This window comes from Emys orbicularis (assembly GCF_028017835.1).
Source record: "Emys orbicularis isolate rEmyOrb1 chromosome 21 unlocalized genomic scaffold, rEmyOrb1.hap1 SUPER_21_unloc_2, whole genome shotgun sequence".
In the NCBI taxonomy this organism is placed as follows: domain Eukaryota; kingdom Metazoa; phylum Chordata; order Testudines; family Emydidae; genus Emys; species Emys orbicularis.
In genome coordinates this window covers 115760-138906 of record NW_027045156.1, presented here as the reverse complement: position 1 = coordinate 138906, position 23147 = coordinate 115760, and the positions used below count along the sequence as shown (strand labels likewise).

The 23147-nt window shown below is 70.5% G+C and overlaps 1 protein-coding gene across 1 annotated transcript in view; it reads right to left on the bottom strand.

Moving 5' to 3' along the window:
• HUWE1 (HECT, UBA and WWE domain containing E3 ubiquitin protein ligase 1) overlaps positions 1-23147 on the bottom strand; it is a 66237-nt gene that overhangs the window by 4415 nt on the left and 38675 nt on the right. Inside the window, exons 36-74 of the mRNA XM_065423058.1 lie at positions 22905-23057; positions 22105-22232; positions 21606-21687; positions 21134-21310; positions 20888-21047; positions 20303-20646; positions 19814-20009; positions 19398-19565; positions 19167-19312; positions 19008-19074; positions 18497-18711; positions 18144-18355; positions 17496-17678; positions 17012-17184; positions 16314-16462; positions 16141-16216; positions 15655-15753; positions 15172-15305; positions 14725-14896; positions 14191-14419; positions 13848-14026; positions 13663-13752; positions 13432-13586; positions 12864-12909; positions 11386-11652; positions 10823-11078; positions 10570-10703; positions 9977-10191; positions 9210-9498; positions 8465-8567; positions 7303-7846; positions 6357-6915; positions 5850-5965; positions 5611-5767; positions 5352-5484; positions 5071-5273; positions 3328-3455; positions 773-869; positions 294-443 (exon numbers count right to left, since the gene is read on the bottom strand). Coding sequence (XP_065279130.1) covers positions 294-443; positions 773-869; positions 3328-3455; positions 5071-5273; positions 5352-5484; positions 5611-5767; positions 5850-5965; positions 6357-6915; positions 7303-7846; positions 8465-8567; positions 9210-9498; positions 9977-10191; positions 10570-10703; positions 10823-11078; positions 11386-11652; positions 12864-12909; positions 13432-13586; positions 13663-13752; positions 13848-14026; positions 14191-14419; positions 14725-14896; positions 15172-15305; positions 15655-15753; positions 16141-16216; positions 16314-16462; positions 17012-17184; positions 17496-17678; positions 18144-18355; positions 18497-18711; positions 19008-19074; positions 19167-19312; positions 19398-19565; positions 19814-20009; positions 20303-20646; positions 20888-21047; positions 21134-21310; positions 21606-21687; positions 22105-22232; positions 22905-23057 — 7084 coding nt within the window. The remainder of the gene's footprint in view (positions 1-293; positions 444-772; positions 870-3327; positions 3456-5070; positions 5274-5351; positions 5485-5610; positions 5768-5849; positions 5966-6356; positions 6916-7302; positions 7847-8464; positions 8568-9209; positions 9499-9976; positions 10192-10569; positions 10704-10822; positions 11079-11385; positions 11653-12863; positions 12910-13431; positions 13587-13662; positions 13753-13847; positions 14027-14190; positions 14420-14724; positions 14897-15171; positions 15306-15654; positions 15754-16140; positions 16217-16313; positions 16463-17011; positions 17185-17495; positions 17679-18143; positions 18356-18496; positions 18712-19007; positions 19075-19166; positions 19313-19397; positions 19566-19813; positions 20010-20302; positions 20647-20887; positions 21048-21133; positions 21311-21605; positions 21688-22104; positions 22233-22904; positions 23058-23147) is intronic.

The following is a 23147-nucleotide window of genomic DNA, read 5'->3' as shown; positions in this document are numbered from 1 at the left end:
GGGCCCCTCACCCCACGGCTGGCTGCAGCACTGCGGGGAGGGAGGAAGGGTGAGCTCTGGGGGCCCCACCCCATGGCTGGCCAGCTGCAGCACTGCGGGGAGGGAGGAAGGGTGAGCTCTGGGGGCCCCCACCCCATGGCTGGCTGCAGCACTGCGGGGAGAGAGAGAGGGTGAGCTCTGGGGGCCCCCACCCCATGGCTGGCTGCAGCACTGCGGGGAGAGAGAGAGGGTGAGCTCTGGGGACCCCACCCCATGACCGGCTGCAGCAGGGGGCTGAGAGCCGGGCCCCTTACCTAGCACAGCGTGCTGGTCGTGGGACTCCTCCAGCTCCTTCAAGCACTCGCCCAGCATGGCCCAGAGTTCGTCCAGGTTCAGCTGCTCGCTCAGGAGGGGCAGGTCCGGGGGCCGCTCGTCCTTCTCCCCGGGCTGGGGTCCTTCCGAACCTGCAAAGGGGGGGCAGGGTTACCCCAGGGGTCCCTGCAGCTAAGGAGCCCTCCACATCCCTGGCTGAGCTGCGTATACACAGCCGTTCCCCAGCCGTCCCGCCCCAAAGGTGGCTGCATCTCAGCACCAGGTGAGCCATCCCAGTGTGGCGTTATGGGCAGCCATTGCCCATCTGCCTCGCCCCAGAGGTGGCTGCATCTTAGCTCTGAACGAGCCATCCTCGTGCAGCGTTATGTGCGGTTGTCCCCCCCGCCCCACCCCAGAGGTGGCTGCATCTCAGCGCCGGGCGAGCCGGCCCCAGGCGTGGCTGTGACAGCAGGACACTCACCAACCGACTGGGCGTCCTGTGTGACGGGCGAGGGCTGATCGACGTCCATAGGCGACTCGTCCCTCCGAACAGCCCCTTCCGACTGGCTCGGCTCGGACTGCGCGGGACAAAGGGGGGGTCAGGGCGGGGCTGGGGGGCTCTTTGGGGCCGGATGTATGGTGGGCACGGAGGGACTCACTCCAGGAGTAGCGGGGGGGGGGGACGACAATTTGACTGATGGACAGCGTGCCCCCCCGCCACATGCAGCTCACACACACAAGCTGAACTTGCAAGGGATGATGGGTAGATGCCCCCCCACCCCCGCCCTGGGGGCAGCTCCAGCATGGCATGCATGGATCAGCGATGGCACAGCCCCACGGCAGCCGGATGGGGGCGGGGGCATGCGGGGGGGAGGGGAAGGGGGACTCTCTCCAGAGGGGTGAAATCGGAGGGGGACGGCGGATTCCCACCTCCCCCAGGGCCTGTGAAGTGGGGGACCCTGGGGCTGGGAGCCATTAGATGTATACCGATCCCCCCTCCCCTCCCACAAGAGAGAACCCAGGAGTCCTGGCTCCCAGCCCCCCCGCTCTAACCACTAGACCCCCCTCCCCTCCCACAAGAGAGAACCCAGGAGTCCTGGCTCCCAGCCCCTCCCGCTCTAACCACTAGACCCCCCTCCCCTCCCAGAGCCGGGAGAGACCCAGGAGTCCTGGCTCCCAGCCCCTCCCGCTCTAACCACTAGACCCCCCTCCCCTCCCACAAGAGAGAACCCAGGAGTCCTGGCTCCCAGCCCCTCCCGCTCTAACCACTAGACCCCCCTCCCCTCCCAGAGCCGGGAGAGACCCAGGAGTCCTGGCTCCCAGCCCCTCCCGCTCTAACCACTAGACCCCCCTCCCCTCCCACAAGAGAGAACCCAGGAGTCCTGGCTCCCAGCCCCTCCCGCTCTAACCACTAGACCCCCCTCCCCTCCCAGAGCTGGGGAGAGAACCCAGGAGTCCTGGCTCCCAGCCCCTCCTGCTCTAACCACTAGACCCCCCTCCCCTCCCAGAGCCGGGGAGAGAACCCAGGAGTCCTGGCTCCCAGCCCCTCCTGCTCTAACCACTAGACCCCACTCCCCTCCCAGAGCTGGGGAGAGAACCCAGGAGTCCTGGCTCCCAGCCCCTCCTGCTCTAACCACTAGACCCCCCTCCCCTCCCAGAGCCGGGGAGAGAACCCAGGAGTCCTGGCTCCCAGCCCCCCCTGCTCTAACCCACCAGCCCCCACTCCCCTCCCAGAGCCGGGGAGAGAACCCAGGAGTCCGGGCTCCCAGCCCCTCCTGCTCTAACCACTAGACCCCACTCCCCTCCCAGAGCTGGGGAGAGAACCCAGGAGTCCGGGCTCCCAGCCCCTCCTGCTCTAACCACTAGACCCCCCTCCCCTCCCAGAGCTGGGAGAGACCCAGGAGTCCTGGCTCCCAGCCCCTCCCGCTCTAACCACTAGACCCCCCTCCCCTCCCAGAGCTGGGAGAGACCCAGGAGTCCTGGCTCCCAGCCCCTCCCGCTCTAACCACTAGACCCCCCTCCCCTCCCAGAGCTGGGAGAGACCCAGGAGTCCTGGCTCCCAGCCCCTCCTGCTCTAACCACTAGACCCGCCTCCCCTCCCAGAGCTGGGAGAGACCCAGGAGTCCTGGCTCCCAGCCCCCTCCCGCTCTAACCACTAGACCCCCCTCCCCTCCCAGAGCTGGGAGAGACCCAGGAGTCCTGGCTCCCAGCCCCTCCCGCTCTAACCACTAGACCCCCCTCCCCTCCCAGAGCTGGGAGAGACCCAGGAGTCCTGGCTCCCAGTCCCCCCTGCTCTAACCACCAGACCCCCCTCCCCTCCCAGAGCTGGGAGAGACCCAGGAGTCCTGGCTCCCAGCCCCTCCCGCTCTAACCACTAGACCCCCCTCCCCTCCCAGAGCTGGGAGAGACCCAGGAGTCCTGGCTCCCAGCCCCTCCTGCTCTAACCACTAGACCCCCCTCCCCTCCCAGAGCCGGGAGAGACCCAGGAGTCCTGGCTCCCAGGCCCCCCAGCAGAGCGTGCGGGGGCCCCTGAATTCCCAGGGGAGAAGGGACACCCCAGGACTGTGCCCCGAGGGGCGGAGGCGGGGGATTGGCTGCTGGTGCCCGGGGGTGAGGTGACGCTACTCGCGTCTTCAGGACTTGGCTCCCAGCAGGCGAACGTCTCCTCGTTCTCGCTAGGAGGGGGCTGGGAGGGAACCCTGGGGGCAGCCAGCGGCCGGGCGCTCGGAGGTCGACACGTGCCAGTGGCTGGGTTTCGAACAGCAGGGGGGGCCCTCACAGCCCTGGGTACCCCCAAGGAAACCTCACCCCCTCCCAGGGCCGGGAGCGAACCCAGGAGTTCTGGCTCCCAGCCCTGCCCCAGAACTGAGGAAAGAACCCAGGCGTCCTAGCTGCCAGCCCCCACCCCGAGGTGGGGAGAGAACCCAGGCGCCCTGGCTCCCAGCCCGACGCAGGGTGGAGCGGGGGGGTCCCAGGAAGGGGGGGCTGGACCCCACGGATGGAGTGGCCCCCAAGCGCCACAGGCCCCATGCTAACCGTTGCTGCTTGCTGCTGCCGCCGCGCCCGCTGCCCCTCACGTACCATTTGTATAATGGCGTCAGCCTCAGCCTCCAGTTGCCGGACAGCGGCCTGGATGCTGCTAGCTGAGCCCAGACCGGAGCTACCTGCCGGGGGGGAGACGGGTCAGCGCGCGGCCAGGCCCCCTCCGGCCCAGAACGCCCCCCCCTTCGCTCAGCCCTGGTCCCCCTCCGGCCCAGAACACGCCCCCCCCCCCCCCTTCGCTCACCCCTGGTCCCCCTCCGGCCCAGAACGCGCCCCCCCCCCCTTCGCTCAGCCCTGGTCCCCCTCCATCCCAAAACGCCCCCCCCCCTTCGCTCAGCCCTGGTCCCCCTCCGGCCCAGAACACGCCCCCCCCCCTTCGCTCAGCCCTGGTCCCCCTCCGGCCCAGAACGCGCCCGCCCCCCCCCCTTCGCTCTGCCCTGGTCCCCCTCCGGCCCAGAACGCGCCCCCCCCCCCCCCTTCGCTCAGCCCTGGTCCCCCTCCGGCCCAAAACGCCCCCCCCCCTTCGCTCAGCCCTGGTCCCCCTCCGGCCCAAAACGCCCCCCCCCCACTCTGCCCTGGTCCCCCTCCGGCCCAGAACGCGCCCCCCCCCTTCGCTCAGCCCTGGTCCCCCTCCGGCCCAGAACGCGCCCCCCCCCTTCGCTCAGCCCTGGTCCCCCTCCGGCCCAGAACGCGCCCCCCCCCCCCCCTTCGCTCAGCCCTGGTCCCCCTCCGGCCCAGAACGCGCCCCCCCCCCCCCCCTTCGCTCTGCCCTGGTCCCCCTCCGGCCCAGAACGCGCCCCCCCCCTTCGCTCAGCCCTGGTCCCCCTCCATCCCAAAACGCCCCCCCCCCCCTTCGCTCAGCCCTGGTCCCCCTCCGGCCCAAAACGCCCCCCCCCCCACTCTGCCCTGGTCCCCCTCCGGCCCAGAACGCGCCCCCCCCCCCTTCGCTCAGCCCTGGTCCCCCTCCGGCCCAGAACGCGCCCCCCCCCCCCCCTCGCTCAGCCCTGGTCCCCCTCCGGCCCAGAACGCGCCCCCCCCCCCCTTCGCTCTGCCCTGGTCCCCCTCCGGCCCAGAACGCGCCCCCCCCCCTTCGCTCAGCCCTGGTCCCCCTCCATCCCAAAACGCCCCCCCCCCTTCGCTCAGCCCTGGTCCCCCTCCGGCCCAAAACGCGCCCCCCCCCCCTTCGCTCAGCCCTGGTCCCCCTCCGGCCCAAAACGCCCCCCCCCCACTCTGCCCTGGTCCCCCTCCGGCCCAGAACGCGCCCCCCCCCCCCCTTCGCTCAGCCCTGGTCCCCCTCCGGCCCAGAACGCGCCCCCCCCCCCCTTCGCTCAGCCCTGGTCCCCCTCCGGCCCAGAACGCGCCCCCCCCCTTCGCTCAGCCCTGGTCCCCCTCCGGCCCAGAACGCCCCCCCCCTTCGCTCAGCCCTGGTCTCCCTCCGGCCCAGAACCCCCCCCCCCCCACTCTGCCCTGGTCCCCCTCCGGCCCAGAACGCGCCCCCCCCCCCCTTCGCTCAGCCCTGGTCCCCCTCCGGCCCAGAACGCGCCCCCCCCCTTCGCTCAGCCCTGGTCCCCCTCCGGCCCAGAACGCGCCCCCCCCCTTCGCTCAGCCCTGGTCCCCCTCCGGCCCAGAACGCCCCCCCCCTTCGCTCAGCCCTGGTCCCCCTCCGGCCCAGAGCGCCCCCCCTTCGCTCAGCCCTGGTCCCCCTCCGGCCCAGAGCGCCCCCGGGCCCAGCCCTACCTAGCCGGCCCGTCTGCTTGGCCTTCTTGTTGGCGCGGCGCGTGTCGTCCCGCAGCTGGATGATGACCTGCAGCACGCGCAGGAAGAATTTCTGGGTGGAGGTCTTGGAGGTCAGCATGGACATGGAGGGCAGCTGCAGCTCCCGCCCGCCCAGGGGCCGCTTCTGGGAGGCCACGATCACCACGTTCTCCGCCGTGTCGAACCTGCCCGGGAGGGGGGGTTAGCGGGGGTGGCCGGGGGGGGGGGGAACACGGGACAGGGGGCCGGGGCGCATCACTCACCGGCTCTGCATCTTGCCCTTCAGCTTGGTGGTCTGGGGCTGCTCGTCGGGGAGCCCGTCGGGGGAGAGCAGCTCGCACTGCGCCCGCCGCTGCTGCTCCAGGTTGTACTCGCGGAGCTCCGCCAGCAGGGTGCCTGGGGGGAAGGGGGGGGTCAGGGCCTCCACACCTCACTTATTGCAGCCCCCAGGTAGTTCCTGCTGGCCCCGCCCCCCCAGCACCCCTATGCCCACCCCCCTGCCCCCGTGCCCCGCCCCGTTACCGATCTGCTTGCAGAGGGTGTAGCCCAGCTGACGGGCCCCACTGAGCAGGAGCCGCAGCACCGTGTCCCGGGTGGGCGAGTCGCCCCGCGACAGCTGGAGCAGGACGTTGGCTGCATCCTCCAGCCCCTCCTCCGAGCAGGAGTGAGACGTCAGCACCTGGGGGGAGGCACATGGGGTGAGCGGGGGCGGGGCGGGCACCGGGCGCCCCCGCCCCACCCGGGCACTGCCCCGCACTCACCTCTACCGACAGCTGCAGCTGGTTTTCCGTCAGGCCCGACGCCACCATCTTGGCATCTGTCCCGCCGCCGCCCGCCTCGCCCGCCTTGGCCGGAGATTTGCTGCCCTTGGCAGGAGCTGCGTGAAAACACCGTGGGGTTAGCGAGGCCCGGCCCAGGATCCATGGGGAATGCGGGTGGCAACCTGGGCGGGACCCCAGCTGGGACCCTGTGCCCCTCGCCCCCAGAACCCCCCGGGGCAGGGCAGTATCAGGATCCCACCACCCCTTAATCCCAGAAGTCTCCGGGGTCGGGGAGAGACCAGCCCCCCTCCCCCAAACCCCTCAATCCCAGACCCCCCTGGGGCAAGGCGGAATCAGGATCCCACCACCCCTCAATCCCAGAAGTCTCTGGGGTCGGGGAGAGACCAGCCCCCCTCCCACAAACCCCTCAATCCCAGACCCCCCTGGGGCAGGGCGGAATCAGGATCCCACCACCCCTCAATCCCAGAAGTCTCCGGGGGCAGACACACACCAGGTGCCCCCTTAATCCCAGAAGCCCCTGGGCCAGGGAGACGCCAGCTGCCACCCCCCCCCCAATCTGGCACACCCTCAATCCCCGAGACAGTAGGTGTCCCCCCTCACCTGGCACGGTGGGGGCGGGGGCGGGGGTGGGGGCGGCGGCCCCGGCGGAGGGCGCGGTCGGGGCGGGGGCGGCGCCCGGCCCCTCGGGCGCCTTGTTCTCGGGCAGGGCGATGGAGATGAGCGAGAGCAAGCGCAGCAGCTTCTCGGTCAGCAGCGAGCTGCGCCGGATGACGGGGTGCGAGAGCATGTTCATGAGCTGGCCCAGCGGCGAGGCCTCCAGGCTGTAGGGGGAGCTCTCGCCCTCGGCGCCCGCGCTCACCGGCACCGACTTGACCGAGTTCTTGCCCTTGCGGCTCACGTTCATGTTGTCCAGTTTGACCAGCAAGTCCCAGAAGTCGGTGGAGATGCCGCTGGCCTGGCCCGGGCTGCCCGACTGCCTGGCGCCCCGCTCCCCCTCGCAGGGCGTCTCCTTGGGCCGCTGCTGCGTGAAGTGGCTGGGGAACACCTGGGGAGAGGGGAGAGTCACAGCCTGGGGATGGCTGGTGTGGCGCTGAGATGCAGCTGCCTCTGGGGTGGGGGGCAGCTGGGAAACAGCCGCCCATAACGCCACGTGGGACTGATTGCCGGGAGAGAGCGATCAGCCCAGCCCCCCCCTCCCCCATGCCCAGCTCTGACCGGGGAGAATGCCCCCTGCCCAGCCCCTCACCCTGCACCCTCCCAATGCCCAGCGCCCACCAGCGCCCAGCCCTGCCAGGGGAGAGCTCCCCCTGCCCCCCCTCCCGCAGTGCCCAGCTCTGCCAGGGGAGAGCGCCCGCTGCCCAGCCCACCACAGAACGGCGCCCAACACCTACCCAATTGCCAGGGGAGAGCGCGCCCAGCCCCGCCCCCTCACCTTGGCCAGCTGGATGAGGGTGTCCAGCACGTGGCGACACACCACGGGGGCGGCCTGCGGGTGGATGTGGACGGCGGCGCCGGCGGCAGTGCTGGCGGCGTGCTTCTCCGTGTGCTTGCGCCCGCCGGCCCGCTGGATCTGGAAGATGTTGGTGCGGCAGCCCAGGGCGGCGTCCATGGAGACGGAGAGCCAGGACAGCTGGCCCGAGCTGCGGGCCTCCATCTTGTGCAGCAGCTCCAGGGGGCGGCCCTCGGGGGCCCCGGCCTTGGCGGCCCGCTTGCCCCGCTCGTCCGGCGGCCCCTTGGGCGTCTCCAGGCAGGGCTCACTCTCGCTGCTGCGCTGCAGGATGGAGAGCAGGCTGCGGATCACCCAGCCCCGCGTCTGGCCGTGGTAGCAGAGGTTGCGCAGCACCCGGTGCAGCCGGCTCGTGTTCAGCTTGGGCTCGTCCACGAAGAGCAGCACCAGCAGACAGGACAGCGCCTCGTGGTCCAGCAGCAGCCGGCCCCGCAGCCGTAGGAGGCTGTCCACCGTGCTGCCCGACGGCCTGGGGGGGGAGGCGGCTCAGACAGCGGGGCCAGGAGGCCGGGCGGCTACCGCCCCCCACAGAACCCAGGAGGCCGGGTGGCCCCCACCCCGCTATAACCACCAGCCCCCACATACCTCACGGAGCCCAGCATGGAACCCAGGCATCCGGGCTGCTATCCCTGCCCCGCCGCTCTCAGCGCCAGCCCCCACGTCCCTCCCGGAGCCCGGCATGGAACCCAGGCGTCCGGGCTGCTATCCCTGCCCCGCCGCTCTCAGCGCCAGCCCCCACGTCCCTCCCGGAGCCTGGCATGGAACCCAGGCGTCCGGGCTGCTACCGCCCCCCCCTCACTGGAACCACCACCCCCCACTCCCCTCCTGGAGCCCGGCTTGGAACCCAGGCGTCCGGGCTGCTACCGCCCCCCCTCACTGGAACCACCAGCACCACTCCCCGCCCAGAGCCCGGCTTGGAACCCAGGCGTCCGGGCTGCTACCGCCCCCCCTCACTGGAACCACCAGCCCCCACTCCCCTCCCGGAGCCCGGCTTGGAACCCAGGCGTCCTGCGTCTCCTCAGGAGATGAGACTTGAGCCTTGTAGCTAAGAGGTCCCCTCTCAGCTGTGCCCCCCCGGGGCAGGTACCTGCTGTGACTGCTGCTACCGCCCATGTGGAAGGTGCCCCCCCTCTGCACGGCCAGGCGCGTGTACTGGACCCCGCGGTTCCCGCTCAGCCGGCTGGTGAAGGCTGTGGGGAGAGGAGCAGAGACAGGAGTTGGGGGGCTGCAGACCAAGGTGTTGGATTGGGGGGCGCCGGGGGCCCTACCCGGGCTGCGCAGGATAGCCGACAGGGCCGAGGGGCTGGAGTGGGGGTAGGGGGGTGCGGGGGGGCCCTACCCGGGCTGCGCAGGATAGCCGACAGGGCCGAGGGGCTGGAGTGGGGGTAGGGGGGTGCGGGGGGGCCCTACCCGGGCTGCGCAGGATAGCCGACAGGGCCGAGGGGCTGGAGTGGGGTAGGGGGGTGCGGGGGGGCGTACCCGGGCTGCGCAGGATAGCCGACAGGGCCGAGGGGCTGGAGTGGGGTAGGGGGGTGCGGGGGGGCCCTACCCAGGCTGCGCAGGATGGCCGACAGGGCCGAGGGGCTGGAGTGGGGTAGGGGGGTGCGGGGGGGCCCTACCCGGGCTGCGCAGGATGGCCGACAGGGCCGAGGCGCTGGAGTGGGGTAGGGGGGCACGGGGGGGGGCCGTACCCGGGCTGCGCAGGATGGCCGACAGGGCCGAGGCGCTGGAGTGGGGTAGGGGTGCGGGGGGGGGGCGTACCCGGGCTGCGCAGGATGGCCGACAGGGCCGAGGTGCTGGAGTGGGGTAGGGGGGTGCGGGGGGGGCCGTACCCGGGCTGCGCAGGATGGCCGACAGGGCCGAGGTGCTGGAGTGCCCGAAGAGCCGCTCGTGCATGAGCTGGCGCTGCCGGGCCTCCTGCTCGCGGCGCAGGGCCTGGGCCTCGGCGGCGATGTCGGGGGGCATGACGGCCAGCACGCTGTCCTCCATGTCCTCCAGCACCGAGCGCCGCAGGTCCGAGGGCAGCGTCTGGATAAATGTCACCGGGTCCATGGGCGTGTCCGAGCTGATGCCCTGCGCCAGCTCCCGCCGCTGCTGCTCCACCCGCTGCTGCGCCAGCACCTGGGGGGACAGGTCACTGCCGGGGGGGGGCCCTGTCCACGGGGCCCTGGCCCTGCCCACAGACCACGCCCAGAGCCGTAGCCCCGCCCACAGACCTGTAGCCCAGCGCACAGATCATGCCCAGAGCTGTAGCCCCACCCACATACCACCCACAGAGCCATAGCCCCACCCACAGAGCTAGCGCCTCACCCATGGGTCCGTAGCCCCGCCCATGTCCAGAGACCCCACCCATGGGGCCGTAGCCCCGTCCAGAGAGCCCACCCACAGACAAAGCCCCCAGAATCGTAGCCCCACCCATGCCCAGAGACCCCCCCCCCCGCACAGGGAAATGGCCCCCAGCCCTGCCCACCCTGACACCTAGCCCCAACCCCACGCCCCAGACACCAAGCCTGGCTTTCACCCCACTGACCCCCACCTGAGACAGAGCCCCTCCCCTCAAACATAGCTCTCTCTCCTCCCCCCCAGGAGGAGCACTTACCTCCTCCTGGATGGCGGGGGGCAGGGCAGCCAGGAACTCGGGGCTGACCTCTGTCACCCCGGGGTTGCTCACCACGGGCGGGGTGGGGGTGGTAGCGGTGGGGGGAGGCCGGGCTGGCGGCCGGATGCCCAGCTGGTTCTGCAGCACCTCACGCCGGATGTCGTCTGGCAGGGCCGCCAGGAAGGAAGGGTCCACGCCCTCGGGGAGGTTTATCCCTGAATGGAGATGGGGGTGTCAGCAAAAGATGCAGCCACCTCTGGGGCGGGGCAGCTGGGGAACAGCCGCACATAACACTGCACAGGGAAGGCTTGCCACACACGGAAATGCAGCCACCTCTGGGGCAGGCTGTGCACCATGGGGTTGCAGCAGGAGAACCGACACAGCTGGGACTTGACGAGGATACCAGGATTCATCCCGACTCCATCGTTTGAATGCCCAGAAGGGATCAAGAGCCTGGCCCTGGCTGCCAGGGGAGAGCGCCCCCTGCTGAGGTCCCTGCCCACCCTCGGCAGCACAGCGCCCCCTACAGCCAAGCTAGAGCATCACAGCGACCCAACCCCTCTGCAAAGAGGCCTGTCGGTCGCCTCCGGTACCTGCTAGCGGGTCCTCCTCTTCGCTGCTGGTGGAGGGCAGCGGCTCCTCCAGGATGCCCCGGGAGTCGGCTCCGGAGATGGCCACGGCCGAGTCCCTGGTAGAGGAGCTCTCGGAGGACGAAGCAGGGGGTGAGCTGGGGGGGGATGGGAACCAGGGGGTGAGTGGGGGCCAGATCCCAGCCCCCTCCTTAGCGAGTCTCGCCCCAAGCCAGACCCCCCCCCCCCCCCCCCCGCCGCACACCCTGCCCCATACCTGTCCTCCCCTTGCTGGCTGGCATCGGCCAGGCTGTCGCCGCCGGCCTGGCCCTCGGGGTGCTGCTGGGCTGGCTCAGCCCCGGGGGCACCGTGGGCAGGAGGCTGCTCCGCCCCGCCGGGCAAGGCGCCCTCCCCGACGCCCTCCTCCAGGCTGCAGGAGGCCAGGCTGCTGGTGTCCATGGGCGAGCCCTCCAGCTGGCTGCTAACGGCCGTCAGGGCATCCGAGTCCTCTGCCCTCTCTGGGGACAGCGAGGCTGGGGAGAAATGGGGGGGGGGGGGTGTCAGAGGATCCCAAAGGGGAAACTGAGGCAGATAGGGGAAGGATGCCTTCCCAAGGTCAGCCAGTGACCCAGCCAGGCCAGAACCAGGAGTCCTGGATCCCAGCCCCCGCTCCCTGCTGTAACCCCTAGATCCCCCTCCCCTCCCAGAGCCTAGGAGAGAACCCAGGTGTCCTGGCTCCCAGCCCCACTTCCTGCTAACCCCTAGATCCCCCTCCCCTCCCAGAGCCTAGGAGAGAACCCAGGCGTCCTGGCTCCCAGCCCCCCAATCTCCCCCACTTACTGATGGTGGGGGCAGGTGACAGCTCCATCTGGGTGGCCTCCGCATCGGCATTGGGCCTACCCGGCCCCGAGTCCTCTTGCTCGGCCGGCACCAGCAGCTGGCGCGAGGCCTCGGTGCTGGGCTGCCCGGCGAGCTCCGGGGGCAGCTCCCCACCCACCGCTGCCGGCTGTGGGGTCTCCAGGGTGACCAGCGTCTGCTTGGGGCCGGCGGAGGGGCCCTCGGCAGCGGGCGGGGCGGCGGGGAAACCGTCAGTCCGGCCGGCCGCATCTGGGGCAGGGAGGGAGGGTGAGACGGGGCTTAGATGGGACACCCCACACCCAGGCCATGCCGGCCCCTCCCCGCCTTGATCCCTGCTCCCCTCCTGTCTGGGCCCAGGCTCCCCCCGCCGCAGCTAGGAGAGAACCCAGGAGTCCTGGCTTCCGGCCCACCAGGCTCCTCCTGCCGGTGAGGGCCCGGCGCTGGGGAAAGTAGTAAGTTGTATCGTTATCTCTGATTGGGGCACGAATCCCGACCCCACAACAATACAACGTACTACCTCATCCTGGCGGGGGCGGGGCCTTCACTGTGGGGGCCGGATCCACCCCCGGGGGCCTCCCGCTGCCCGCCATCCGACACCCACATGCTGGGGGGGCTGGATCCACCCTCGGGGCCTCCCGCTGCCCCCCATCTGACACCCACTCACTGCGGGGCTGGATCCACCCTCGGGGCCCTCCCACCACCCTCCATCGGACACCCACACGCTGCGGGGGGGGGGGGGGGGGGGCTGGATCCACCCCCGGGGCCTCCCGCCACCCCCCATCTCCCACACTCGCTGGGGGGGCTGGATCCACCCCCGGGGGCCTCCCGCCGCCCCTCATCCGACACCCACACACTCACTGGGGGCTGGATCCACCCCCGGGGCCCTCCCGCCATCCCACACACATGCTGGGGGGGCTGGATGCACCCCCAGGGGCCCTCTCACCGCCCCACATCTCACACACACGCGGCTCGGCAGGCTGCACAGACCTACAGAGACCCACGATTGTGGGAAAAGGCGGGACCCCCTGTGCTCCCACCATCAGCCCACACTCCCCTCCAAGAGCCATGAGAGAACCCAGGCATCCTGGCCCCCCATGCTCTATCCACTACTCCCCATTCCCCCGCCTGCTCCCAGCGCCAGGGACAGAACCCAGGGATCCTGGCGCCCAGCCCCCTCTGCTCTATCCGCTTGCCCCCCACTCCCCTCCCAGAGCCGGGAGAGAACCCAGGCGTCCTGGCTCCCCCCCCTCCCCGAGCTGGGGCAGACGGCGGTTGCTGGCTCCTGCTCGCAGTGCTGAGGGTGACCCCGCGGGAAAGACAGTAGACTGTATAGTTATCTCCGAGACCGGGTGTGACCCTAAAACTATACAATCTACTACCTCATCCCCCAGGGCCTCGGGGCGCTGCTGGGCCCGGCCTGGGACGGAGGGGCAAGTGGGGGTAATGGGCGGGGCAGTTACCTGAGAGACTATGCTCGGTGGCGGTGTTAGGTGTGGGCACCGCCCCCTGGAAAGCAAAAGAGGGACAGGATGGAGTTAGGAGGGGGCATGTGGCCTGGACCCCCTAGGGGGCTCCGGCTGGCTATGGGGGGGGTGGGGAATGGGGCATGTGGCCTGGACCCCCTAGGGGGCGCCGGCTGGCTATGGGGGTAGGAAATGGGTCATGGTGCCTGTCCCCTCTAGGGGGCGCTGGCTATGATCCAGCCCAGGGCAGGGACTGGCTGGCTCAGGGGGCAGGGAATGGGGCCCAGGGCCTGTCCCCTCTAGGGGGCGCTGGCTATGATCCAGCCCAGGGCAGGGGCAGGGAATGGGGCCCAGGGCCTGTCCCCTCTAGGGGGCGTCGGCTCCCACCCAGCCACAGGTTAGCTCTGCTCTCCAGCCATCGCTGTGGCTGTAATGAGTCTGTGGGGTCTGAGCCCTGTGCCCCACCAGCCACGGGGGAAGGGCAGGGTTGGGGAGGGGTGTGGCCAGTTCTCCACTGGCCCTTTAAGCCTTCAAGGGCCAGGTGAGCTCAGTGGCAGCTCCCCACCTGGGCGCTCTGCTCCTTCCCGTCCTTTTCCTCCTTGGCTTTGTCCGTGGCTTTGGCCTCCTCCTCGGCCAGCTGCTTGCGGCGCTTCTCCCGGCGCTCCTCCAGCTCCTCGTCCCGCAGCGCCTCCAGGTGGTTAACGATGGGAACCTTCACCACTGCGGGGGGAAGAGCCGGGGTTAGGGGGCTGGGCCGGCGAGGGGGCCGGGTGGGAGGGGGCGCTGCGAGGCTCACCTGAGACGCAGTCGTGCATGCTCTCCGCGTCCAGCACCTTGCACTCCTCGGTCCAGCGCGTCAGGGCGGTGGGGATGCTGGAGAGGGTCCCTGCGGAGGGAAGAGGCAGGGTAAGGAGGCTGGCTCAGAGCCGGCGCCCCCCAAGGGCCAGGACCCCGGCCCCCCCGGCGCCCTCCGGCACTCGCCTGCCTGGCTGGTGGCCGTGCTCTGGTCGTGGAAGAAGTCGTCCAGCAGCTCGTCGTCGGAGCGGGCGATGATGTGGACGTCGTCGTTCCCCACCAGGAGGCGGGCGCGGCCCCGGCTCTGCAGCGGGAGGCTGCTGCTCAGCTGGAGGATGTCGGCTGCGGCCGAGGGACCCAGCAACCTGAGGGGAGGGAGTGCTGTTAGGGTACTTCCCAGGCGCCGAAATGCGGCCACCTCTGGGGCGGAGCAGGTGGGGAACGGCCGCACATAACACCACTCAGGGAGGCTCGCCCAGCACCGAGAGGGGGCCAGGTCCGCAGCCGGGCGGGAGCGAGCGCGTCTCACCTCTGCAGGATGAGGGGGGGGTTGGGCTGCCGCGTGCCGGGGTAGTGCACGTGGATCGTGTGGCCGGTGTTGGCCGTCAGCTGGCGCAGCGTCCGCTGGCTCCGCCCGATGCCCTGGGCCAGGCGGGTGGTGGAGGAGCCGCTGCCGAGAGTCAGGGAGCCGTGGTCTGCGTGCCGCACCATCAGCGGGTGGGTGGCCGGGATGTTTCCTGGGGAGGGGGGAATATCCGCTGGGGGGAGGGGGGGAGGGGGAAAGGGAAGAGAGAGACAGGTTAGCAGCTCCCTGGGCTAGCCCTATCCAGGCTGGGCTAGCCCAGGGCCACAGAGACCCCTGGAGAGCAGCCCACGCCGCCCACTGGGGGGTGCCAAGGCACCATGGGGCTCAGGGGCGGGCAGGGATTGGCCGAGAACCTGGGAGCCCGGCCCCACCCAGCCCTGACCTCTGGGATTGAAAGCCTGGGGACCCCAGCGCTGAGCTGACCCCCCGCTCCCAGCCCTGCACTCCGGGCGCCCAGCGAGCCCCCCGCCCCCTTACTGGCACTGGAGAACATGTTGTCGAACTCGATGATGAGGTCGTCCTCGCGGTCGAAGCGTTCGAAGCGCACCAGGGGCGAGGCGTTCATGTCGGGGTAATCCTCGTCCAGCTCCATCTCCGAGCCATCGTCATCCTCCTCCTCCTCCTCCCCCTCCTCGCCTTCCTCGTCGTCCTGCCGGCGCACAGCCTGCTTACAGCCGGCCTCCAGAGACCCCGCCCCTCCCCCCAGAGCCGGGAGAGGACCCAGGAGTCCTGGAGCCCAGCCCAGCCCCCACGCCCTCCCCCTCAGAGCCGGGAGTCCTGGAGCCCAGCCCAGCCCCCACGCCCTCCCCCCCCAGAGCCGGGAGAGGACCCAGGAGTCCTGGACCCCAGCCCCCCACCATAACCACTAGACCCCACTCCCCTCCCAGAGCCAGGAGCGATGCCAGCTGCTGGCCCCCGCCTCACCTGATCGTCTTCGTCTTCCTCCTCTTCCTCCTCCTCCTCGTCCTGACTGTCATCCTCGTCCTCATTACTGCCGCTGCTGTCTTCCTCCTGCGTGTGCTCCTCCTCGTCTTCGGGGTCCAGGATGTTCATTGAGTCTGGGGACATTACAGGGGGGCCACAGGTCAGCCCTGCCCTTCACCAGCCCCCACTCCCCTCCCAGAGCCGGGAGAGAACCCAGGAGTCCGGGCTCCCAGACCCCCTGCTCTAACCACCAGACCCCCCTCCCCTCCCAGAGCCGGGATAGAACCCAGGCATCCGGGCTGCCAGCCCCCCCTGCTCTAACCACCAGACCCCACTCCCCTCCCAGAGCCGGGATAGAACCCAGGCGTCCGGGCTCCTCTCCGCGCACACAGCCAGTGTTTCCCGCCACAGGGCTCAGCTTCAGGCCTCTCCCGCAGCGCCCCACACTAGCCACTGGGGGCAGTGTCGCGGGTTAACCCTTACCTTCCCGGTTGGCCTGGAGCGTGGAGCCCTGGCTCAGGTTGGAGGGGGCCTCATCCATCAGCACGTCTTCCGGGGCGTCGTCCTCCCCGCTGCGGCTCACTGTGGGGCAGGGATGGGGTGAGGGGGAGCCCCGCGGGTGGCCACACGCGCAGCGCCAGCCAGGCCCTCGGCTCCAGGGCCACAGGGAAGGGGGTGAGTTCACCCCCCCCTCCAGGCTCCTGACCGAGATCCCCCTCGACATGGGCCCTCCGACCCCCCACAGTACCAGAGCGGGGGCCCTGCCCCCACTCTAACCACTAGACCCCCACGACCCCCCCCCCCCCCCCCGAGCTAGGGAGGGAACCCAGGAGTCCTGGCTCCCAGAGCAGCATGTAACCCGCCAGGCCCTGCTTCGTCCCCAGCTGCCATCCTCCGGGCTGTGCCCCAGCAGTCCCCCCCAAGACCCAGCACACGCCCTTCGGGGCCTGCCCCACACCTCCCCCTCACCGATGATGGTGCTGTTCCCAGGGCCGCCATCCCGCTCCAGCAGCTCGTCTATCAGGTCCTCCAGCTCATTCTCCACCTGCGGGGGCAGAGGGGTGGTGGGTCGGGGGCCAGGCCGGTTGTGATGCCCCGTCCTGACCCCCCCCCGCGCCCCGGCTCCCCGGCCGGCCCCTCACCTGCATCTCCTGGGTGCTGAGCACCTCAGGTTGCCCGGCGATCACTACTGCGTCGCCCTCCGCCTCCCCATCCATGATGTCGCCATCCACCACCTCCGCCTGGCCCGCGTCGTGGTCCTCCTCGTGGGCACCGGCCTCACCCGGCTCCCCTGGGGGAACAGTGCGATCAGGAGACGGCCTGGAGCTTCCGGGGCGCAGGGATCCTGGGAGCATGGGGAGGAGCGCAGGCTGGGGGAGTTGGCAGCGGGGGCAGCAGGCGATCCCAGTGGAGTAGGGGGGAAATCGGAGAGGGATCCCGGGAGCAGGGGAGGCGGGTGGGAGCCAGCCGGGGGCGCACAGGCTGTGGGCGAGGGGAGGGAGCCCGGGAGCAGGGGAGGCGGGTGGGAGCCGGCTGGGGGCGCACAGGCTGTGGGCGAGGGGAGGGATCCCGGGAGCAGGGGCGGCGGGTGGGAGCCAGCCGGGGGCGAGGGGAGGGAGCGCGGCAGCGGGGGTGGCAGGAGGGTGGGAGCCGGCCGGGGGCGCACAGGCTGTGGGCGAGGGGAGGGAGCCCGGCAGCGAGGGTGGCAGGAGGGTGGGAGCCGGCCGGGGGCGCACAGGCTGTGGGCGAGGGGAGGGAGCCCGGCAGCGAGGGTGGCAGGAGGGTGGGAGCCGGCCAGGGGCGCACAGGCTGTGGGGCGAGGGATCCTGGCCCCACGTACCCACGTCCTGCTGGTTGCTGTTGGCGTCGCGGGCAGCGCCCTGCACCTCGCCCTCCGCTTTGCTCTTGCTGGTCGTGCTCTTGCTGCCGAAGAGGCTGCTGGGCTGGTTGACGATGCGCGACAGCGTCTCCAGGGGCTTCAGCGCCGCGTTCACGGTGTTAGCCATGTTGGGGCTGCGGGGCAGAGTCTCCATCAGCCCCCACTCCCCTCCCAGAGCCGGGGAGGGAACCCAGGAGTCCTGGCTCCCAGCCCCCCCTGCTCTAACCACCAGCCCCCACTCCCCTCCCAGAGCCGGGGAGGGAACCCAGGCGTCCTGGCTCCCAGCCCCCCCTGCTCTAACCCACCAGCCTCCACTCCCCTCCCAGAGCCGGGGAGGGAACCCAGGTGTCCTGGCTCCCAGCCCCCACTCCCCTCCCAGAGCCGGGGCAGGAACCCAGGAGTCCTGGCGCCCAGCCCCCGCTCCAACCCCCGGCCCCGGGCGCACCTGGAGAGGTCGAGGCTGTGGGGTACCCGCGCCAGGTCGCTGACCAGCCCCTTCTTGAGGAAGAGGCGGATGATGTTGTTCATGCCGTTGTGCTGCGTCTTGGCGGCCGCGCTGCTGTAGAAGCTGGAGGTGGAGGGGCAGGACTCCATGATGGTGCTGATGATGCACATCACGGCCTGCAGCCTGGGGAGGGAGAGAAGGGATCAGCGCCGCGCCACCCCTACTCTGGAACACCCCCCCCCCCCGCACCCAAACAGGCACCGGTGTCTGCACTGGGAGATCACCCCCAGCGAGGTGCTGGTGTGAGCAGTGGGATACCCCAATACGTTCTTCCCAAGTCAAGGGGGGGGCTGTTCTCCTGCCACACAGACCCCTGCCCCGCAGTGCGGTGCTGCTGGCAAAGTGCCAATCGCCCAAAGCTCCCAAAATGGGACTTGACACCCCTTTGAGCTGCATCGAGGCAGATCCCCTCCCCACCCCCAAGCGACTGGCTCAGGCTCTCGGCACACTCCGGCAGTGTCGTCAGGGCTAGAAACCTGCAGAGGGGATTTGGGAGCCACTATCATCCCAGGAGCCTTTACCAGGTCCTGACCCCCCTCCCTCTCCCTGAGCCGGGCAGAGACCCCAGGGCTGCCAGCCCCCACTCACCTGGCATGTTTCTCTGTGCTCTCCGCCATGGCCAGCGCCCGGCCCAACGCCGCCTTCACCTCGTTCACCAGCGCCACCTGGGCGTCCGTGCCGCTGCCCGCTGCAGCCAGGCTGGCGAGGAAGAGACGGGCCAGCGCGGGGGTGTCCTTGTCCTCTGCGTTCTGGGTGTGGGGCAGCAGGTGGTCCAGGACAAAGGCCAACACACTGCAGTCCTGCCGGGACATGGGGAGGGGTGAGCGGGTCCCCACGCCACGCCCCAGAACCCTGGCACGAGCCCCCCGGCTCCAACCCACCAGATCCCACTTCCCTCCCAGAGCCAGGGAGAGAACCCAGGTGTCCAGACTGCCCCTCACCTCCTTGATGAGCTCGGACTGGCCCACGGTATAGCTGTAGTTGGCAATGAGGGCGGCGATGCCCACATAGGAGCGCACCAGCTCGGCCAGCAGACGCAGGATGGTGGAGGTGGGCATGAGCGGCTTGCTGCCCTTGGCCTTCTGCTTGCCCTCCTCCGTCGCCTTGTCTCCCTCCTTGTCCTTCCGGCCCTCCCGCGACTCCTCCGGGGTAGAGGCTGCGGGCGGGGGGGAGATGGGTTGGGTGGGGGGTGCACAGAAAGGGGTCCCCTGGGAACCTGGTGCCACCAGAGATCCCCAAGGGTGCCCCGCGCCAGCTATTGGGGGACAGCAGAGGGGGGTCCCCAGGGGTGCCCTGCGCTGGCTGTCGGGGGCAGGAGGGGGGTCCCTGGGGTGACCCACGCCGGCTGTCGGGGGCAGCAGAGGTGCCCCACCCTGGCTGGGGGAGGGATCCTGGGGACCCCCGGCAGTATTGGGGTACAGGGGGTGCCCTAGCCCAGGAAGTCACCATTACCTTCTCCTTGAGGGGTCCCAGATGGCGGCGTCTCGGCGGCTGCTCCGTCTGCGCCGAACACCTGGGCCTGGGAAAGGAGAGGAATGGTCAGCACCAGGTCACCGCGGTGTGGGGGCCCCCACCCAGCGTCCTGCCCTGCCCCGGCGCGGCTGTACTCACAGTGATGGCGAAGCCGCTCTGCGAGTCGAAGTCGCTGCCCTGGCGGGTGAGGGAGCGGTACTGCTGGTACACGTCGTCGCCCATGTCCGACAGCAGCTGGCTCACCTCCTGGCTGGCCGTGACCGGCTTGGCCTCGCTCTTCTCAGCTGTGGAGAGGGGGACGGGTGAGACAGGGCTCGGCCGGCCCACAGGGAGCCTGGCAATGCAGGGGGGGAGGAGGGGGGCGGGTACCTTCGTCGGGGGCGTGGTAGGCGGCCAGCGCATTCAGCATGTCGTAGATCACCTCCTTGATGGGGTCGGGGATGACGGGCAGGGCCGACGGCTTCACCGGCGTCGTCTTCACCAGCTGCACCGCGTTGGGGCCCTTGATCCGCAGGTTCTCGAACTCGTCGTCCGATGCTCCCAAGGGGAGAGAAAGGGAAGCAAAATAGAACCCAGGAGTCCGGGCTCCCAGCCCCCCCCCGCTATCACCCACCAGCCCCCACCCCCTCCCAGAGCCAGGTGAGAACCCAGGAGTTCTGGCTCCCAGCCCCCCCGCGCTCTAACCACCAGCCCCCTTCCAGAGCCGGGAGAGACCCAGGAGTTCTGGCTCCCAGGCCTGTCCAGTCCAGGCAGGGGGAGCCAGGGGGTCTCTGCGCCCCACTTACCGGTGCCCGAGCCGCGGGGGGCAGGCAGGGCGATGCGGATGCAGCCGTTGGCCACCTCTGTGAAGATCTCGGGGTTGCGGCAAGCGGCCGGGCCCAGCACGCGCAGGATGTAGTTGATCTCACGGGAGCCCAGGCTGCCCGACACCACCCCGGAGGTGGTGCTGCCCGCGCCACTGGTGGCCGCCGAGCGCACAACCTGCGGGAGGGGGAGGCCACAATGCAGCAGCTGGGGAGGGGGGGGCACGGCCCAGTGGCACCCACCTTCTCCCTGGTGTTCCAAGGGCCCACGGGGTCACAGCAGGCGGGGCCAGGGGCACCCACCATCCTCCTGGCATCCGGGGGCCCCCACCCTGCCTAGGAGCCCGGGCAGTGACAGGGGCCAGCAGCACCCACCATCGCCCCAGGGGCCCATGAGGTGACGGGGTGGGGCCGGCAGCACCCGCGGTGTCCCCAGCGGCCCGCGCAGTGGCCTGGGCCGGCAACACCCACCTTCTCCATGGTGTGGCGCAGGGTGCAGGGCTCCTCGATGACGTGCCGGAAGAGCAGGGTGACGAGGGGCGTGAAGCCGCTGAAGCCGGAGCTCTGGGTCAAGCTGAGGACCATGCGGGTGCTGTGCAGCTCGGCGAACATCAGGGCGTACTTGTGGTGGCGCGTCAGGCGCAGGCAGAGGCGCAGAGTGGCGTGCAGCGTGTCGGGGTCCACCGGCACCCCCAGCATGCTCACGCAGGCCCGGATCAGCACCGTCACCATCTCCTCCGTCAGCCCCTCGATCAGGATCTCGGCCGCCTTCGCCTCCTCGGGGGCTGCCTCCTTCTCGGGGGGCACTGGGGCCTCTGGGGGGCAGAGCACATTGGGGATGGCAGCTGCCCCTCACTCCCGACCACAGCCCCCCGCCATCCCAGCCCCGGGCTCCCCCAGTGCCCCTCACTCCCGACCGGCAGCCCCACTAGCCCAGCCCTGGGCTCCTCCCAGCTCTGCCAGTGCCCGTCACTCCTGACCCGCAGCCCCCTGCTAGCCCTGCCGTGGGCTCCCCCCATACGACCCGCAGCCCCCCCGCCAGCCCACGGCACATACCATTTGCCTTCTCCTCCTTGGCTTTGCCCTCCGTTTCTTTGGCCTCCTCCAGGGTCTTCTCCAGCTCCTGCCCGTTGCTCTCCTTGGCTCCCTTCCCGAGCCGGGGCACCCGCAGCAGCGTCAGCATCACCGGGCGCCGATTGCCCGTCTCCTCGTTCACCTGGCAGGGGAAGGGGGGGGGTCAGCGCGTGCTCAGCGGGACCAGGGCTGCCCCCCCCCCCCGCCCCGGGGAGCTTGGCTCCGTACCTGCACCATGGTGGTGAACTGCACGGTGTAGCGCCGGCGGCCGGCGGTGAAGCGCACGCTGGTCTCGCCCGCCTTCCAGGCAGTGTCGATGGTGCTGTTGTTGCTGGCGCTGTAGCTGCACCAGCGGCCGGAGCGGTCGTCAAACCAGCGCCAGTTGTTCCCGTTGGCCTGGAGATACTGGGGGGGCAGAGAACCCAGCGGATCGTGGGGAGCCCGGGCCCTGCCTCTCCTGCTGCTGGGATCCATCCCCGCTGCCCCTCCAGGCCAGCGCTCCCCCGCCGCCCAGATCCCCCCGCCGCCCCCTGGCCTGCTCTCCCCACCACCACCCCCCAGATCCCCCCACCCCCAGCCTGCACTCCCCCGCCGCCTGGATCCCCCCAGCTGCCCCCTGGCCTGCTCTCCCCCCCCAACCCCAGCCACCCAGATTACCCCCCACCCGGACAGAGCCAATAAGGCCTCGCAAGGCCGGTACCTTGTTCATCTGGGCTCTCCTCTTGGACGAGATGGCCGTCTTCTCGTAAAAGTCAATGAGCAGCAGCACCGGGGTGATCCACCTGGGGCAAGGAGGGAAGGGCAGTCGGTCCCACGGAACAATGAAGGGGTCGGGCCGCCAGCTCCCATCTGGCCCCAGGGCGGGGATGGGCTGGGTCAGGGGGGCAGGGAATGGGACATAGGGCCTGTCCCCTCTAGGGGGAACCGGCTCCCATCCAGCCCCAGGGCGGGGACTGGCTGGCTCGGGGGGGTGGGGAATGGGGCAGGGGCAGGCCTGTCCCCTCTGGGGGGCGCCGGCTCCCATCCGGCCCCAGGGCAGGGACTGGCTGGCTCACGGGGGCGGGGAATGGGGCATGGCCTGTCCCCTATGGGGTGCGCATTCGCAGGGTCTGAGCAGCAGCCCAGGTCAGTCCCCCGGGGACCCCGTCCCCCGTTCACACCAGATGTGGGGAGGCTGAGGGCGCCCCCTGGGCCCTTACTTGGGGGTCTGCACCTCCTTCTGCTCCTTGGCGGCCTGGAGGCAGGGCTGCACCACCTCCAGCAGCTTGATCAGTACGTTAAGGACACCGCTCGACTCCACCACGCGGGCACACGGCAGCTTCAGCTCCTGCAGGGGGTACAAGAGATGTGGGGCGGGGCCACCAGGTAAGCCCCGCCCCCCGGGACAGCATCACCCCCTGCTGGAGGGGACGAGCCCTGCTTGGAATGGTCTGTGTTCGATTTAGGAAGCCCAGGCGTGCCTTAGTTTCCCCGATATTTTGCACTGCAGGGACTGTGTGTGTGTTCGTTCCCCAGTTGCAAAGGACTGGCCGAGCTGACCCCGAGACGCCGACAAACCCGCCCCCGGACACCAGGCCCCAGAGGGAGGGCGATTCCCTTGCCCTGGAGCACCGGCAGGTGGCAGACGGGGAGTCTCCCTGGGAGCTGGCTCTGGGCTGTGCTGCGCCGCGGGTAATTCACCAGCCACGCCGGCAGCGCAGCCGGGTCCGCGCGGAGGGAGCCTGGCTCGGTGGGGCCTGCTGCGCAGAGCAGGGGGGGGAGGGAGCTGGAGGACCGGAGCCCAGGAGCTCAGTCTAAGGTGGCTGGAGGCCACGGGGGCGGCCCTGGATGAGTGGAGACACCCCCCCCCTTGGGAGTCAGGCACGTAGGAAAGGGGGGGCTGGGAGCCAGGACTCCTGGGTTCTCCCCCCAGCTCTGGGAGGGGAGTGGGGTCTAGTGGTTAGAGCAGGGGGGCTGGGAGCCAGGACTCCTGGGTTCTCCCCCGGCCCGGCGGCCTCACCTCGAAGAGCAGGGTGAGCAGCAGGATACGGGTGGCCAGGTTGGCAGCCTGGGGCAGCGTGGCCATCTGGCTGATCCACTCCGAGACCGTCTTGGTGTCGCTGGTGGTGAGCGGCAGGGCCGCCTTGATGAGCACGTCGGCCGCTTCCCACACCTGGGCAGGGACGGGGAACAGGGGCAAACGTCAGACCCCGGGACCCAGGCCCCACACCGCCCCCTCCAGTCTGGCCGGGAGGGGGGAGGG